This window comes from Argentina silus (assembly GCF_951799395.1).
Source record: "Argentina silus genome assembly, chromosome: 5".
In the NCBI taxonomy this organism is placed as follows: domain Eukaryota; kingdom Metazoa; phylum Chordata; class Actinopteri; order Argentiniformes; family Argentinidae; genus Argentina; species Argentina silus.
The window spans coordinates 303,482-319,267 of record NC_139659.1 but is presented as its reverse complement, the minus strand read 5'-3'; the positions used below and the strand labels follow the sequence as shown (position 1 = coordinate 319,267).

The 15,786-nt window shown below is 44.1% G+C and overlaps 3 protein-coding genes across 5 annotated transcripts in view; all 3 read left to right on the top strand.

Moving 5' to 3' along the window:
• The first annotated feature begins 1,210 nt into the window (after window positions 1-1,210).
• spina (spindlin a) lies at window positions 1,211-10,793 on the top strand. 3 transcript variants are annotated; one of them, XM_083669381.1, is made up of 7 exons: window positions 1,211-1,275; window positions 5,339-5,406; window positions 5,643-5,764; window positions 5,885-5,933; window positions 6,542-6,870; window positions 7,156-7,389; window positions 7,555-10,793. In XM_083669381.1, the coding sequence occupies exons 3-7, from the start codon at window positions 5,710-5,712 to the stop codon at window positions 7,752-7,754; spliced, it is 867 nt and encodes a 288-aa protein (XP_083525507.1). In that variant the 5' UTR covers window positions 1,211-1,275; window positions 5,339-5,406; window positions 5,643-5,709; the 3' UTR covers window positions 7,755-10,793. The 3 variants fall into 3 exon arrangements, with proteins under 3 accessions (XP_083525507.1, XP_083525505.1, XP_083525506.1); XM_083669379.1 differs by having other exon boundaries at window positions 5,339-5,764; XM_083669380.1 differs by lacking the exon at window positions 1,211-1,275 and having other exon boundaries at window positions 5,176-5,764.
• Window positions 10,794-11,774: 981 nt separating this feature from the next.
• nxnl2 (nucleoredoxin like 2) lies at window positions 11,775-13,581 on the top strand. The gene is made up of 2 exons (XM_083669600.1): window positions 11,775-12,510; window positions 13,146-13,581. Exons 1-2 carry the CDS (start codon window positions 12,209-12,211, stop codon window positions 13,312-13,314), a joined length of 471 nt encoding a protein of 156 aa, XP_083525726.1. The 5' UTR covers window positions 11,775-12,208; the 3' UTR covers window positions 13,315-13,581.
• Window positions 13,582-15,601: 2,020 nt separating this feature from the next.
• Window positions 15,602-15,786, top strand: part of LOC310805111 (chondroitin sulfate N-acetylgalactosaminyltransferase 1-like) — a 33,838-nt gene continuing 33,653 nt past the window's right edge. The window contains exon 1 of the mRNA XM_083670654.1: window positions 15,602-15,763. The gene's annotated coding sequence lies outside the window, so the exon portion shown is untranslated. The remainder of the gene's footprint in view (window positions 15,764-15,786) is intronic.

Sequence of the window (15,786 nt, the reverse complement as noted above, 5' to 3'; positions counted from 1 at the left end):
CTATTTGGCAGGATGAAAGAATTAACTGCGACAATTGTTTCTTTTGTAGTATCATTATGTGGCAGTGGGAAGGGGAGGGGAGGGTTTGGCCGTAGAATCTGATATTCGGGATCTGTGTTCTCTGAGCGACAATAAGCGACAGGTACCGACATTAAGACTTCCGGCTTCGTTTTCGCGACTTCAAAATAAAACGCGAGGTAAGGGATCACTGGAAAGTGATGGACCACAATATTTTATCATATTCTTTATGAAATACGGAAATATTACGTATATGACATTTTTGTGGTAAATTTGATCATTATAATGTACATATTTGTGCAATTACATCATTTTACATAGGACACATACACTCACCAGCCACTTTATTAGGTACACCTTGCTAGTACCGGGTTGGACCCCCTTTTGCCTTCAGAACTGCAACTGGAGCAGCAGTTTCTGAAATACTCAGACCAGCCCATCTGGCACCAACAACCATGCCACGTTCAAAGTCACTTAAATCACCTTTCTTCAACATTCTGATCCTCGGTTTGAACTTCAGCAGGTCGTCTCGACCATGTCTACAAGCTTAAACGCATTGAGTTGCTGCCATGTGATTGGCTGATTAGATATTTGCATTAACGAGCAGTTGAACAGGTGTACCTAATAAAGTGGCCGGTGAGTGTATAATGCACTGTACAGAAATATTTTTGGTTTATTTCAACAAATCTCTGGTACCCGTCTCCTCTGCAACACTTCCAGGAGGTACATCAGGTGAGTTCTGATCTAAAGCGGTTAGTTCCCTCTCGGAATCTTCTAGCTTCTCTGTGTGTTCTACAGTTCACAGCCTCATTGCCACTTAGCCTCACACAGCCTACAAAGGTATTGTTCTATTTTGTAAATTTGTAAATTTGTTATTGTTATTGTTATTGCTATTTTGTGAATATTTGCTATTTTGTGAATATTTGCTATTTTGTAAATGTCTTGTCAACATTTGCTATTGTTTTTTATGTCCCATGCACCAACCTCACCAAGTCAATTTCCAGTATGTGCAAATATACTTGACCAAATAAAAGAATTCTGATTCTGATTCTGAAGTTTAACGTGGGAGCTTTTATTTTGAAGGAATCTTCATTTCCATACGTTTCCATTGACCGGAAGTAGGTGGGCGGAGTTCCCGTGCTGCGTCTGAGGGAACGCGGCTGCTTCCTGCCGTCAGACGGAGGCTGGCTGAGGAGCTCCGGGAGCGGGAGGCCGAAACCTCCTTCACGGCGCCCGACAACCGGACCAGAAAAGCGGGTAAGCCACCCAGAAACACACACGGCAGCTTCCACACGCAGGCGGCCGACCGCTAACATGGGCTTCCCGACGCGGCTGTGTGTGGACTGCTCCTCCAAGTGGGTGGAAAAGAGGTTTGAGGATGTTCTGTTTTGATTTGAAAAGGTGTTTGTTGAGATACAGTCGTTCCTTTGTTCAACTGTTCCGCTGCTCGCTGCTCTCTCCCCCCTCTCTCTCTCTCTCTCCCCCCCCCTCTCTCTCTCTCCCCCCCCCCCTCTCTCTCTCTCTCCCCCCCCCCTCTCTCTCTCTCTCTCTCCCCCCCCCCCCTCTCTCTCTCTCTCTCCCCCCCCTCTCTCTCTCTCTCCCCCCCCCCCTCTCTCTCTCTCCCCCCCCCTCTCTCTCTCTCTCCCCCCCTCCTCTCTCTCTCTCTCTCTGTCTCCCCCCCCCCTCTCTCTCTCTCCCCCCCCCCCCTCTCTCTCTCTCTCCCCCCCTCTCTCTCTCTCCCCCCCCCTCTCTCCCTCCGTCTCTCTTTCTTTCTCTCTCTGCTGCGGGTTGTAAATAATATTGAAGCAATATGGCTGACATTCCCCCTGCAGACAGACAGGAGTTAGCCTGCTAGCTCTGTCTCCCTGCTTTATACAGACAGACAGACAGACAGGAGCAGCGACTGTCTGTAGTCTTTTGCGAGGTCACTTTGCAACAAATCCTGCCGTTTCTTCCTGCTCCTGAATCCCAGTACTACTGCTGGATTATTTGGGTCAGGGTTGCCTGGACTTGGAGTTGGTCTAAATGCTGGAATTGAATGGAATCCTTGTGGTTTGCTGTTGTCACTGATCACCAAAACAATGTTTCTCCTTCACAAATGACATTTTCTGCTGGGAGCTTCATATTAACAACATGTATGAAAAAGTCATGTCTGATGCATTATAAACTATTCATAACTTCAGGGATTAGTGAACCCTTAGTTGAGGTAAGTGTGTTAAATGTTCTACCAAGGCAAAAGCATGCTCACAGTTTTTAGTTTTTTATAAATAAATTTGAAAGGCAAAACAGTGTAGTTATAGCAACAAAGACTTGTCTTTGCATAGTTTATCAGCCAGCCACTTTAAAGACCCACTAAAGAGACTTTGATTTCCTTACCAAATCATTTCTGGGTCAATGTTAGGTTACATACTTTAATTGTTTAGAATTAAAATTCTCAAAAAGAAGCAATAAGTAGCTTTTTTGCTCATCACAATTGTGTGTGTGTGTGGGGGGGGGGCAGTGGGTCCTCCACACTACCAGCTACATATAAAATGTGTTAATTTTAGTTAATTACATTCTGAGCGTTTGAAAAGGACAGACCGAATGCATTCAAATGTGATCAGGTCGACATCCCAACATCATTCTGTTGGGAAACGGTCATAACAAACCGGTGTCACTCTGCTTCACTCATTTGTTTGCCGAGTGGTTTTACCTGATTGAAAATGCAATCGCTTGATGGACAGAAATAAGCAACATCTTCTCAGCCTCCATGCTTTACCGAGGGGAGGGGTCTCCTCAGGGATGGGAGGAGAGAGAGAGAGAGAGAGAGAGAGAGAGAGAGAGGAATGTACCCGTGGCTGTTTGTGTTTACCGTGACCAGACGCATCAGATGATTGCATGACATTTGATGATGTCATGGTGACCCATGTCATCGAGTGGCTGGAGTCACATGTCTGATACATGACTGGCTGCTTATTTGGGTTGTAATAATAGGCTCCTAATGATGCAGTGACCGGTCCCGTTGTTAGGCCCTCTCAATGCTGTAAATTTACCCGAAATCCATTTTCATGTGTATTTATGGTTAATCCATAATGCTTACCGTCTTGAACTGTCATCATTTCATGGGGGGGAAACTTGGGAGTTCTGGGAATTGACTCAAATGGGCAATTTGGAACGTCGGGACTCATCAGGGCATTCAAACTGAGATATCTGAGGAATTGTGAATGTGTCTACTATTGAATAATGAAAGCAAATTCCACGTTAAGTCCAAGGCTACACAGAGATAAGATCCTAAGAGTCAGACAGCTTATTGTCTGGTGGCTGTGAATCGGTTGTGTTTTCATGTGTGTGTATGCAGTCAGGTAGGTGTGTGCAGTATATGGGTTATACTGAAATGAGTGAATTAGGCAATCCTCCCTGAAGCCTCTGCTATGGTTTCCTGTGGGCTGGGGGAGTGTAGTAGTTACTGTGTCTGATTTGTTACACAACGCTTCTCACTTAGCTAAATAATGGAAGTCACATGTCTGAGCTGGCCTCGTCAGCGCCACAAATTAGGTTGTCCCAAATAGTCAGGGCTGGTCTGCGACAGACGTTAGCACCTAGCATCCCTACGTCAGGTGGAGGGGCTCCTCTCCACCTTAGGGATAATGGACAAGAGAAGAAAAATACATTACATTTGTGTAGAGCTTTCTCACGAAGATTAGATTAGTCAACTTTATTGTCATTGCACAGAGTCCAAGACAACGAAATGTAGTTTGGCATCTAACCAGATATTGTAGACAGTGCATTGAACTCAAAGGACTTTACATGTCAAAAATAAGAAAAGAATATTATAGGAGGACAGTCACAGAACATGCATAACATACAGCCCTAAACATAACACGCCTGCCTGAACAGGTAGGTTTTAGCCAGGTCTTAAGAGTCAACACTGTCAGACGTGGTTTGGAGGCAGTCCAGGGCAATTCCACTGTAATCGGATGTCCCTGGGACTTTCAAACGTATGCGAAACAAAAGCCTTTGATTACAAAGTTTAACAAACTATACAACTCTGTGCACAAGGACTACTTCTAACAATTCCAACAGAAAATGTAAAAAACACATTTACTTTAAGGGCACCATATGCAGGATTGCACCCTCTTTTGACTGCAATGAGAATTGCAATGACAACTCAGACAAGGCTGTGATGTCAAACAGGACGTTTGCTGGGAAACATTGATCTACATCAGAACACATGTTTCCAAGGCGTCCGTTGCTCAGCTTGGCTTCCAGGCAGTAGGCAGCCAATGAACCACACACACAAGTCACAGGTGACACGCCCACCGCGAATGGGGAAGCAAATTCAGGCAGAAGGGCAGAGTCTATTGTCAAAGACTGCCAACGTATCATAAGTAATGATTCATCATGGTTATTTCGTGACATTCTCAAGGGGGAAAAACGACGTATTCACCTTTAAGAACTGTTCTGTGACGAATTGACCCTGTAAAATCTCCCTGTTTTTAGTTTTTTTTATGTAACCACGTTTCCTCAAAACTGTTAAATATCTGCTCTAAATTGAAATAATGTTCGGGTTAAAAACGGTTAGGGGTAAAAATGTCTGCATAAAGAGTGGGATGTTGGCTATCATATAATACCTTGAGTTTGGAAATATCTCTCCTGGTTGTTGATCTACAGTAAGTGAAGTGGATTTACATCCGGTAACAGAATGACTAGATGCATAATTTCTGGATTTGAATGTCATTCTGTACATGATGATGTAGCTGAAATAGGAAAACAATTGTAGATCTTTTCCATACAGATGCTTTTCCATGCAGTATGTTTGACCATAAGTCAAAGGCTTTGCTTATCCCTATTTCTATGATGGAAGACGGTGGAACAATGTATTTCTGACTTCATTTCCCAACAATGTAGACTCTTAGCTTTCATTTGACCCAATTCGATATGCTCTGATGAATTTCACATTTTTATCCTCATGGGTCCTTTTACACAGAACTGCCCTCCAGTAAAACACATGACAGGGTTGTCAAGGTATCTATCACCGTTGCCATGACATCGCAAACCAGTGGAAGGCATATCTTTTTTTATTTCACGTTTGTGTCCTACCTTTTCTGGGTGCCCATAATGTCTTGATCCTAACACACATTATGGGCAGCTTGAATATCAGACTCTTAAATCAGTCAATAATAAGGTTTTGATAGACTTCCCGGATGGGGATCTTTGACATTTATTTACATTAGTATGAATGTGGGGAGAAAAAGGATGAATAATGTTTTCTTTTATCAACATAATAAGAGGAGAACAAGATGATTGTCACTATTTGACTGATATGTCTTTTGGTTTGCAGGATATTGGGAGTCCGTTATGGTGATGATCCCCTCTGAACAGTGAGCTGGAGTTAGTCCTCTGCCAGCTGTGGGAACCATCTGGACACTAATCACTGTAATCTACCTGGACCGACTACCATAGATGTTTTTCTTCACTCCCTGTTGCCATTTCTCCTGAATCGGTTGCCACAAAAGATTCTCACGTTCTCCGTTCTGCCTTCCGTTGACGGGACCGGATTCCATAGATTTATTCCATCACCGTCATCCCCTCTCTGGCCTATAAATTCTTAATGTTTTCATTATGTTCATATTTTTACACCCCAGAACTGGTACCATAGATACCTAGATGACCCTAGTCTGGCAGCTAGGCTGCTCCCCGAACTCCAGATGAATGAAGACCCCATTTGGGAAGAGTGCACCGGGCCAGAGGTCCAGAGCTGATGCAGGTCGGGCTTTAATGAGTTGTTTTGATGTGGGTTTGTTGTCTGAGTCATCTCGTGGCTGTGCATGTTCAGGTGCTTGTAGATGTGCACTCAGAACGTTGGTGGGTGTTCTTCCTGTTTTAGGCCACGCCGGTGTTTCTGCAGGTGTGATGAAGAAAAAGAACTCCCACAAGTAAGCCATCTCTCGCTTTAGATAAGTGCCATGTTTTCTTTCATGATTATGCTTTTTAACCTTCAACTGTACAAAATACAGTAGCTTTAAATACACAGCAAAAGTAATTTGTAGCTGGCCGCTGTCAGAGTACAGCAGTCAGTTCTGCTCGGTGAGTTATTGAATTATTTAGTCTAGTGGTGTGTTTCTGAATACCTGATATCAGATACTGGTCTCTGGTATCGTCATGGAGAGCACGGAGGCCAGTTTCAGCAGTGCAGGGACAAAACGCTGCATACCGTTACATGGCCAATACTGGCTCCCTCAAAGATTCACAACCTCTCTGGGTCCGATGTGGCCATCCAGACAAAGGAAGACATCTGAGAACGTCCTTATGCAAATTGTCAAATCAAAGATTGTTATTTGTTCCGTACATCGCATACATCCATAATTCATCCAGTGAACAGCAACAGTCAACAACACAATATAATATAGTAACAATAAAACAGTGACAATAGTGGATAAGGGTGTAGTGTCAGTAGCAATTGTAACTGATTTATATTGCCGTCTTACAATTATCTCAACCCGTTCTCATCAGTACTCTTCTTGGTGTGGTTGGACGTCTGTAGGAAACACAAGAGCAGCCCAGGGCCCAACAAGGTGGGGTCTCAGAAGAGCAGCCCAGGGCCCACCAAGGTGGGGTCTCAGAAGAGCAGCCCAGGGCCCACCAAGGTGGGCTCTCAGCCTCGGAGGAACATCGTAGGCTGCCGCATCCAGCACATCTGGAAGGAGGGCAGCAGCACGGCGCCCTCCCAGTGGAAAGGCACCGTACTGGACCAGGTACCCGTCAACCCCTCCCTCTACCTGATCAAGTACGACGGCTTTGACTGCGTCTACGGCCTGGAGCTGCACACGGACGAGCGCGTGCAGGGTCTCGAGGTCCTCCCTGACCGCCAATGTAAGGCCTTAGTCTGACCTCTGACCTGTGTTAGTGTCATTTAGTTTTTAGATACGTTTTTTAGACAAGTTTCTTGTACATTATGAATTGAATGTGACCGCGTGTCCCCGGGTCAGACAAGGCTGTAATGTCAAACAGGACGTTTACTAGGAAAAATCACCACAATACATGTTGCAAACCTATTTGTCATTTAGCTGTTGTTCTTACAGACAATTTTAGACACGTTTCTGTTTGTACATTATGAGTTGAATGTGACCGTGTGTCCCGGGGTTATTCCTGTTGCAGCCAACACACGCATCTGCGACCTCACCCTGGCAGAGACCATGGTCGGGAAGGCGGTGGAGCACATGTTTGAGACGGAGGAGGGGTCCAAAGACGAGTGGAGGGGCATGGTTCTGGCCCGGGCCCCCATCATGAACACGTGGTTCTACATCACCTATGAGAAGGACCCGGTCTTGTACATGTACCAGCTGCTAGAGGACTACAAGGAGGGTGACCTCAGGATCATGCCTGACTCAAGTGAGTGCTCTCGCTCTGCCGCGTCTTGCCGAACCCTTCTGTCCTCGTTTGTTGTTCTCTGATGGATTAAAAGCGTTTGGTTTTGTGGCCTGGTGTTGGTCCAGTGGTCCAGCACCACGGCCTACGGTGCACACACGTGACCGTGTCTGTCTGTTTGTCTCCCAGATGATTCCCCGCCCGCCGAGCGGGAGCCGGGGGAGGTGGTGGACAGCCTGGTGGGGAAGCAGGTGGAGTACGCCAAGGAGGACGGCGGCAAACGGACTGGCATGGTGATCCACCAGGTGGAGGCCAAGCCCTCCGTCTACTTCATCAAGTTTGACGATGACTTCCACATCTACGTCTACGACCTGGTGAAGACCTCCTAAGGCCTCCGGGCCAGTGCACCGGTTGGGGCTGGAGGCTGGGGGGGGGGGGGCTGTGGTTCACCATGCAGGCAAGATGATCACCACCATATGGAACCTTATCCACCAACTTTGCCAAAATTTTCTTGAACGTTTCATGTGACACCTTCTTTTGAGATGCGATGGACGACTGGTTATTTCACTGAAGCCTTTGGACTAGTGACTAGTGAAACACCTTTTGATTGTTCTGGTCAGAGGACGACAGGGGGCCCTTTGTATCTGAGCTATTGGCCACGTGTGGCCGTGAAGTGGGATTTGTTTTCTAAACTGGCCATGCCCAGGTAACTGACATGAAGATCTTAAGGATGTACGACACACTGTCCCTTTGTAAGGGGTTGGGCAAAAGATATCGAGCAGCTTAATATTTGCACACTGCATATTTATGTGCGATTCCTAATTGAATTGGCATCACATTGGATTAGAGATTTGATGACCAAAACAGCGTAAGAGATTTCCCTCCTTTATGTGAGCGTTGCACTTCTATGTTCCTGACTGCTCACAATGCAATTCTGGTGTCCCATGAACAGAGGTCCGTATTCGGTTCAGTCTCAGAGATTCCTTCAAACCTTGACTATAATTACATGTTTGTGATATCTGGTTGAATGATATACCATGACACGTATGCAGTGAGCAAAGAAATTAGCTTGTTTAAGTTTAAAGAGGGAGATGACCATTGTTTTAACTGAAATGTTTTTTTTGTTCTTCAAGAACTTGTTTACTTATTTGAGTACATGTATATTCGTGAGGCAGAGATTCACAGTTCTGTTATAAGCACTCATTTCAAAATATCTTCTTAGTAAAATACAGGATTTAAGCACTTCAAACGATATTTGATCATCTCAACCAACACTATTCAAAATGGTTAACCAATGAGACAGTTAATCTGGTGGCCAGAGACTAAGTTTGTTCTGAAGGCCAAATCCATGATCCTTTTTTGACTATTCACTCATAATAACAGCAATAGTTATAATTATTCTGATTATTAACGTTCTTGTTTTCATGTTTACAATTGTTTGTTTTGTTGGGAAAATCAAACATGGTCTCTGTTCTTTTCTCTTGATTTCTGTCATTACATGTTCTTCTACACCGTCACAGTTCTTTAGAACCTGTCATCGTGTGCTAAACATTCTTTCTGATGCGTTGTTTAATGAACCATTCTTCTAAAGGCTCTTCTCAGCCATGCCTTTGAATAACTAAAGCCAGGACGGTGAAAGTAGTAAGAAGTAAGAAAAAGTATTTGCAAACATTGAATGTAGACTACATCAGTTCTCCAGAAGTATTCTACATTGACGGCAGTACCACAGCAACAGTCCTAGACGGTACTGCTACTTACAGAAGTATTCAGAACTGTAATGTGGAAAGAACTCACTTTATGGAGTGCATGAAATATTGCTCTCAACTAAAGCCTTTTTTATTAATATTATCTGATTTACCTCCTTCTCTTCAGTCTGGAGGCATTTAAAATGTGATCCCAACTCTGGATTTTCAGTGTGTTCATAACAGAACTACAAGTACTACCATATGACCCGAGGCCCCCTGAGGAATTTTACAATGGTTGCTGAAGCAACGTGCACTCTCAACCCCCTCATACACATGTTGTTCATTACCGGCATGTGGCGCCCTCTAGCGGCTGCCTTATCGCTCTCTCCTGCATGGCCCTCAGTGACACTCGGCAGCGATCGCGTCGGTGTGCTCAGACTCTGGAGAGATTTAGCGGTTTTATAGTTTCAGATCAGAGAAGGTATTTCTGCTGTCGTGTGGACAGAGGACCACTGCACTCTCTGCTTGGGTGCATGGAGATACTTATGAGGCCAATGTTTGTTACTTTGTTATACGTAATGGTTTTTTATTATTATTATTTTTCTGGGGAGTGTGGATTCTCGCAATATTTGTTATTAACTCCCTTTACCTTAAACCCCCCCCCCGCTACATAACAATACTTATAATAAGGCCCACGGTAACACATCACACAGTGTAAAACCCCTCTATATCTTAGAAGCTACATGCAAGTATCTTCTGTGAGTGTGGTTCTGTCATATCCAAACCACAGACTTCTGCTTATGCAAGACATCTCCTTCAGAAAAGCTGTTCCATGGACTGACTTTTTCACCTACCTACTGTAGTGTTGTACTGTGTTTGATGTTGGTTCATTGTGGAAAATTTGATAAGAATTAGACCTTTCTTTCTTTCTTTTCATTTTTCTTTCTTTTTTTTGCATGAATAGCAGAACATTGTTGAGGGTGAGCTGCATGTCTACCTTTTACTTTCCGCTTTTCTTCAAGGTTGGTTGATGTGTTGCTTGTTAAATTCCCATCTTTTTATTTTTGTTTTTATTTCAAAACAACAGAAAAACAGCGTAACGTTTGTGTTTAATGTTGTACTCTGCTTTAAGATCAAAGGCATTGTCTGTGCCAACAGGAGGCTGGGGGCCGGCTGTCTACAGCATTTGAGGGATCACATCTGCCACCATTCTGAGGTTGATCAAAAATACTTATTTATCTTTTTTGAGTGCCACAATTAAAACATAAATTCAAAGAAAAAGGCCTTATGGGGAAGGGGAAATGTCCATATATATATGGTGTGGGTGTGTACCGTAGTCATAGTTACATATCAGAGTAGTAACACACAATTTAAAGAGATAAATATTACGGTTTTCATTTCTCACAGTTACACTTAGATGCATTTGAAAACAATTTAAAGAAAGATTTATATATGGTCCCTTTTAGATGCTGTTGCTATTGAATAACTTTGTAAAATACAGTGCAATTTGATGGTTGCAGATACATGTACTGTACAGTTCATCCTTCATGTTCTGTTTGTTGTCTAGTTAAATGGCTTCTGTTTGGCTGCATCGTTATTGTTTTGAACAATGTAGATAGTTCATTTTATTTGCATTTAGAGGTATACGCACATTAAAAAACATGTTACTTAATTCTGTAAGTAATTTTTATAATTATTATGACAGTATCCTTATAACATTTGAAAAAATTAAAAACTTAATGTGAAGTTTGTGATGGATCTCTCTGTGTCATTTATGGCCTTTACCCAACGAGCCTCTTCTATGGAGGTTGAGTTGCTGTTTTAAACATCAGTGTTGACTGAATCACAATATCGTGCCTCTTTAAACAATGCAATCCTTTGTTTCAGGCTAACAAACTTTGGCAAAATAAGCTGATGCTCATGAACAATAATAATAATAATAATAATGTTACGTTTGTAAAGCGCTTTCTCGTGGACTCAAATCACTTTACATGGAAAAAAAAGAAAATATTAAAATATATATATAGGAGGACAGTCGATCCAATGAGGTAATTTATTTTATTATGACTTATTTTATTTTATTTAATAATTTTGTTACCATTTTGGGGGGCCCTTTTGGCTCAAAAGCGCCCCTAGTGGCATCATCTTCATAGTGCATGGGCTACTCCTGAGGCTCACAGTAGCCGCAGTAAGCCCGGTTGAATTTCCACAGCTGGTATACATTCAGCAGTTCGTAGGGTGGCGAAAAACTCAGACACAAACACAGGGAACCTCTTCTAGCATTTCTGGATTAGAGTTATTATTCCGAGCAAAGGGCGCTAGACTGTATTTCTCACATGTGAAATGCATAATGCATCTGTTAGTCCTTTGGCTGTATTCTCATCCTCGCTGATGGTGATGGATGTGTAAATGTGTATATGTGTATCTGCCATTCAGCTGACGCTTTTACCCAAAGCGACTTACATTACAGTGAGGTCATACATTTCAGTATAGATGGTCCCAGCAGGAATCGAACCCACAACCTAAGTGTTGTTAGCACCATGCACTACCAACTGAGACACAGACATCAGCAAGACATCGAAGCACTGTGTGTGTTTTAAAATGACCCACCAGAACCGGTGACATAAGGACCTGTTTACGGTCGCGGTAGAGAGAAGACACGGATTGGCCTCGACAGCTGTCGATCATATCGCCAGTTTTGAAAGAACTGTGCCAACTGCCAGCCTTCGGGACAGGACGGCGACGCTCACCGTAACTTCGTTATAACACAGTTGGAAAGATCCATCAGGACGAACAAAGCCTAACGTCAGATTGGGTCGTGAAAAGAGGTGGGCGGTGTTGTTTTTGTTTGGTTGCTTTATAAAGAGCCGACAAAAACAGAACGCACACCAGTCCAAAACTTCCAGCAGTTTCACAGCGACTTCTTCTTCTTGTCGATAAGCTCTGCTGGTGTGAAGCTTAGCTTTGTCGGACAGTAGCTAACATTATCTAGGAGCCGCTAGTCATAGACAGGACGAACAAAATAAGGATTACTGTGTTGCAGTTGTTGAGAGGTGATCAGCCTCCAGCCTGGTCCAGCTTCCACACCCCTGCCTGTCCCTGCGTAGCGCCGAGGAACTTGTTGCGTTCTCCGGTAGGGTAGCCTCCTCTGTCCCGCCATGGTGGAGGTATTTTCTGGGCGAACTCTCCTCAATAAAGACGGGGACCTGATTGATCCTGAAGAAGCCCTCAAGAACAAAGTCGTTGGTATCTATTTTTCTGCCGGCTGGTGCCCGCCTTGTCGAGACTTCACCCCGATCCTCTGCGATTTTTACACGGAACTTGTCGAGGAGAATGAACCTCCTGCACAGTTCGAGATTGTTTTCATATCTTCTGACAAATCCACCGAAGATATGGTGGAGTATTACCATGACATGCACGGGGACTGGCTGGCCCTGCCCTGGACTGATCAATACAAACAGTGAGTGTTTATGCTCTGTTTCTGGTCCGTATGTATCTGTGTTATTCATATGTCAGGTCAAATGACAGACAGTTGAGACACATTCTGTGTGTTCTGTAATAACGTAGTACAGTAACACTCGTAGCCGCGAACCATGGCTCTGTAAGAGGTTTAGGAGTCACACTTTAAAGGATTATGTTTAAAAATAGACAAAGTCTCTCTGTCTAGTCAAAGTGATTGGAGACACCATAACAGGCCGAGGCTGCTCTATTTCTCGTTTCTGGGTTCTGTGGGACATTTTTCGTTATCCAAGTTTTTAAAAAGTAATCATTGGTCCATCAGTGTAATACAGGCGTCATAGCCATACCCTTAAGTGATACAAAACATGCCGGGACATCATATCATACAGTCCAGTTGGGACATAAATAGGTCGCCAGTCATCTGTGTCTGGTTTTGTCTAGCATGCATAGTCAATAATAATCATAATAATAATAATACATTAAATTTGTGCAGCGCTTTCTCATGGACTCAATTCACTTTCAAAAATATGAAAATAAAAATCTAGGAGGACAGTCTAGGACCATAGATAACATACAGCCCTGCACATGAAAAGCCCAGTGATAAAGTACTGATGCCTGTGTCACTTTCCCTCCCAGTGACCTGAAGAAGCGGTTCAACATCACGGCCGTTCCGAAGCTGGTCATCGTGAAGGAGAACGGCACCGTGATCACAGACAAGGGCAGGAAACAGATCCGGGAGCAGGGGCTGGCCTGCTTCAGGGGCTGGCTGGAGGTGGCCGAAATCTTCCAGAACTTTAAAGCCTAGAAGTTCAAGCAAAGGTTTCTGCTACTGCCCCATAAACAACTCTGTTTTTAGCGGTGCTTTATATTCCACAGTTCGGCACTAAGACAACACATTTGTAACACTAGCCACAGTAGTGATGCTCTATTAAGGCTCTTTCAGATGTACAGTGTTTCTGAATATGTAGAGAGCCACTGTATGCTCCTGTACTGCTGTATACTCTTTTGAGATGCTTGCTAATTTTTATATTTTGTTTTATATGACTTAAAATGCACTGATATTAAACTTCTTACTGACAGTTTGCAGTCAGATTCAGTTTGGTCACCTATCACATTGACTGTGTTGTTGGAGGTTGTTGTTGAGTTGGCTCTCTGGAGACGGTGCTCTGGTGCAGAGGAGGCTTCTCCATCCCTTGTGTTTCATTAGCACGCTGTGGAAGGCCCACAGGAAAGTATTTCCATCATGTTGGCAAATTACTTGCTGTGTGTTGCCTTTGCACCACCTGCATTTCCTGCACTTCAGGATGGCCGTCAGAGATGATTGTGAGAGTCTCCAAGCCCCGGCCTCCAAAGACTCTGTTGTGTTCACCTTACGTGTGTTGCTGTGTAGCCTAATCATACACAGAGAAGGCATAGTATGAAATTGGGCCAAAGCCAGGTAGAGGTTGTCAAAGTGGTCAGTAAACTCTCTCTCTCTCTCTGTCTGTCTCTCTCTCTCTCTCTCTCTCTCTCTCTCTCTCTCTCTCTCTCAGAAGATATTGTAGCTAGTTCACTTCTTACCACCGGAGGGCGCTATAGACCCACTAATGAGACGGAGAATACCATAGACCCACTTAGTACAACTGTCTTCCAATATAAAGTTGTTTTATTTGATTGTTTGTAAACAAACTATGAATACGTTTTAATATAATGCTTGAAACTATCATTGCAATATAATGGACTGTTAGTCATTGCATTCTGTCTATACATTTAACAGTGGTTGGCTGAAAAATGAAGGATTGCTCCTTTAAGGCCTAGGAACAATGGTTCAGTTAATTTTAGGGGGATTTTACCCAATGCTTGAGCTTGACCGTTTGAAGTAGAAGAGCTTGACAGATTAGAGGAATTTTGTGTTATAACAAACCTTCTGAAATGCCATAGCCCCCCCCCTACCATTGCTGCGGTTCTGCCTACAGAAAGGTCTATTCAGTCGTCTGGTAAATTCACTTATGCAGTTATGGCGCGTTAGCATCGGGACACGAGAATGAAGAGTCCAGGTTGTCCATCACACAACTCTTTATTTCAAGATAATTTTCAACAGCATTTTGGTCTTGTATCTCGTACACGTGAGTTGTCCTGTTCTCGTACACGTGAGTTGTCCTGTTCTCGTACACGTGAGTTGTCCATCCCTCTGTTTGCTGATCCTTTGGTCCAAAAGCCCCCCCCCCCTCCTCCTCCTCCTCCTCCTTTCTACATGTTCTTCCACTTTTCCATTTTTAATGATGCAACGTTGATTTAACACCAGGCAATCGTCAATTAAACCAGGCCGACTGAGTTTAACATTACACGGCGTTCAGGCGGCGTAGGGCCTGTGTTTGAACAGACCTCTTGAACAGACTTCCCAGAGGTCTGTCTGCACAGGAGCTGCTGGCTCTCAGCGGAGGGAACGTGTGAGTAATGAGCGGAGCTCGGATGAATAAACCACTGTGGTTTTCAAACTGTCGCTCTCCTTTTCAACCGCACCATCAACAGAACAGGAAGATCTCAGTAGCGGACTCAAAATGCTGACAAACTGGGCTCCTTTTCTTTGAGCGATATAAACAGATGTACACGGTGTCAGAATAGCGGACCTGAAGTTGATGCACCAGGTGGAATCCATCTAAAAATCGAATTGATTATTTGGCAAGCTGTTTAATCAAATAACGGGAATGCGTTGATTGTTTCACTGTGAGGCTACTTGGTTATCAAACAGCAACCGACTGCTGTGCGCTTTTACGCAGCGTGCGTCAAAAAGAGTTAGTCAGCTCATCTCTTCAGCGATTTCTCGGCTGTCGAGCTCAGTGCTGTAGTAGACAGACCTAGCCTAAACTATTGGGCACAAGTGGAGTTGGAGATTGACGAAGGAGCCGCAAGTCTCGCTAAAAGTCATCCGAATAGGCTAGCATACTGGCATGGGTATGAAAGCCAGTAGTGTTTCTTGCGCTAACGGCGCGCTGAATCAGGTAACAACACATCCTTTATGTGAGTGGAGGCGGAGGCACCAGCGGGGCGGGGTGGACCAGCGGATCCCTTTCCTGTGAGTGAGTACACACACACACACACACAGAAACACACACACACGCACTTATTCGCCGCACTTACGCTCACGGACTCAGGACCGCACCGAGCTCGACAACGAGGAGCCCCTCCGCTTAAATAAAACGGGATGGACAAGAGGTGTCCTACGGAGGGGATGTGGGTTGTGATTACATATCTGTCAGAAGCTTGAGAGAGAGGTAAGTGGAGAGCTTTGTCTGGG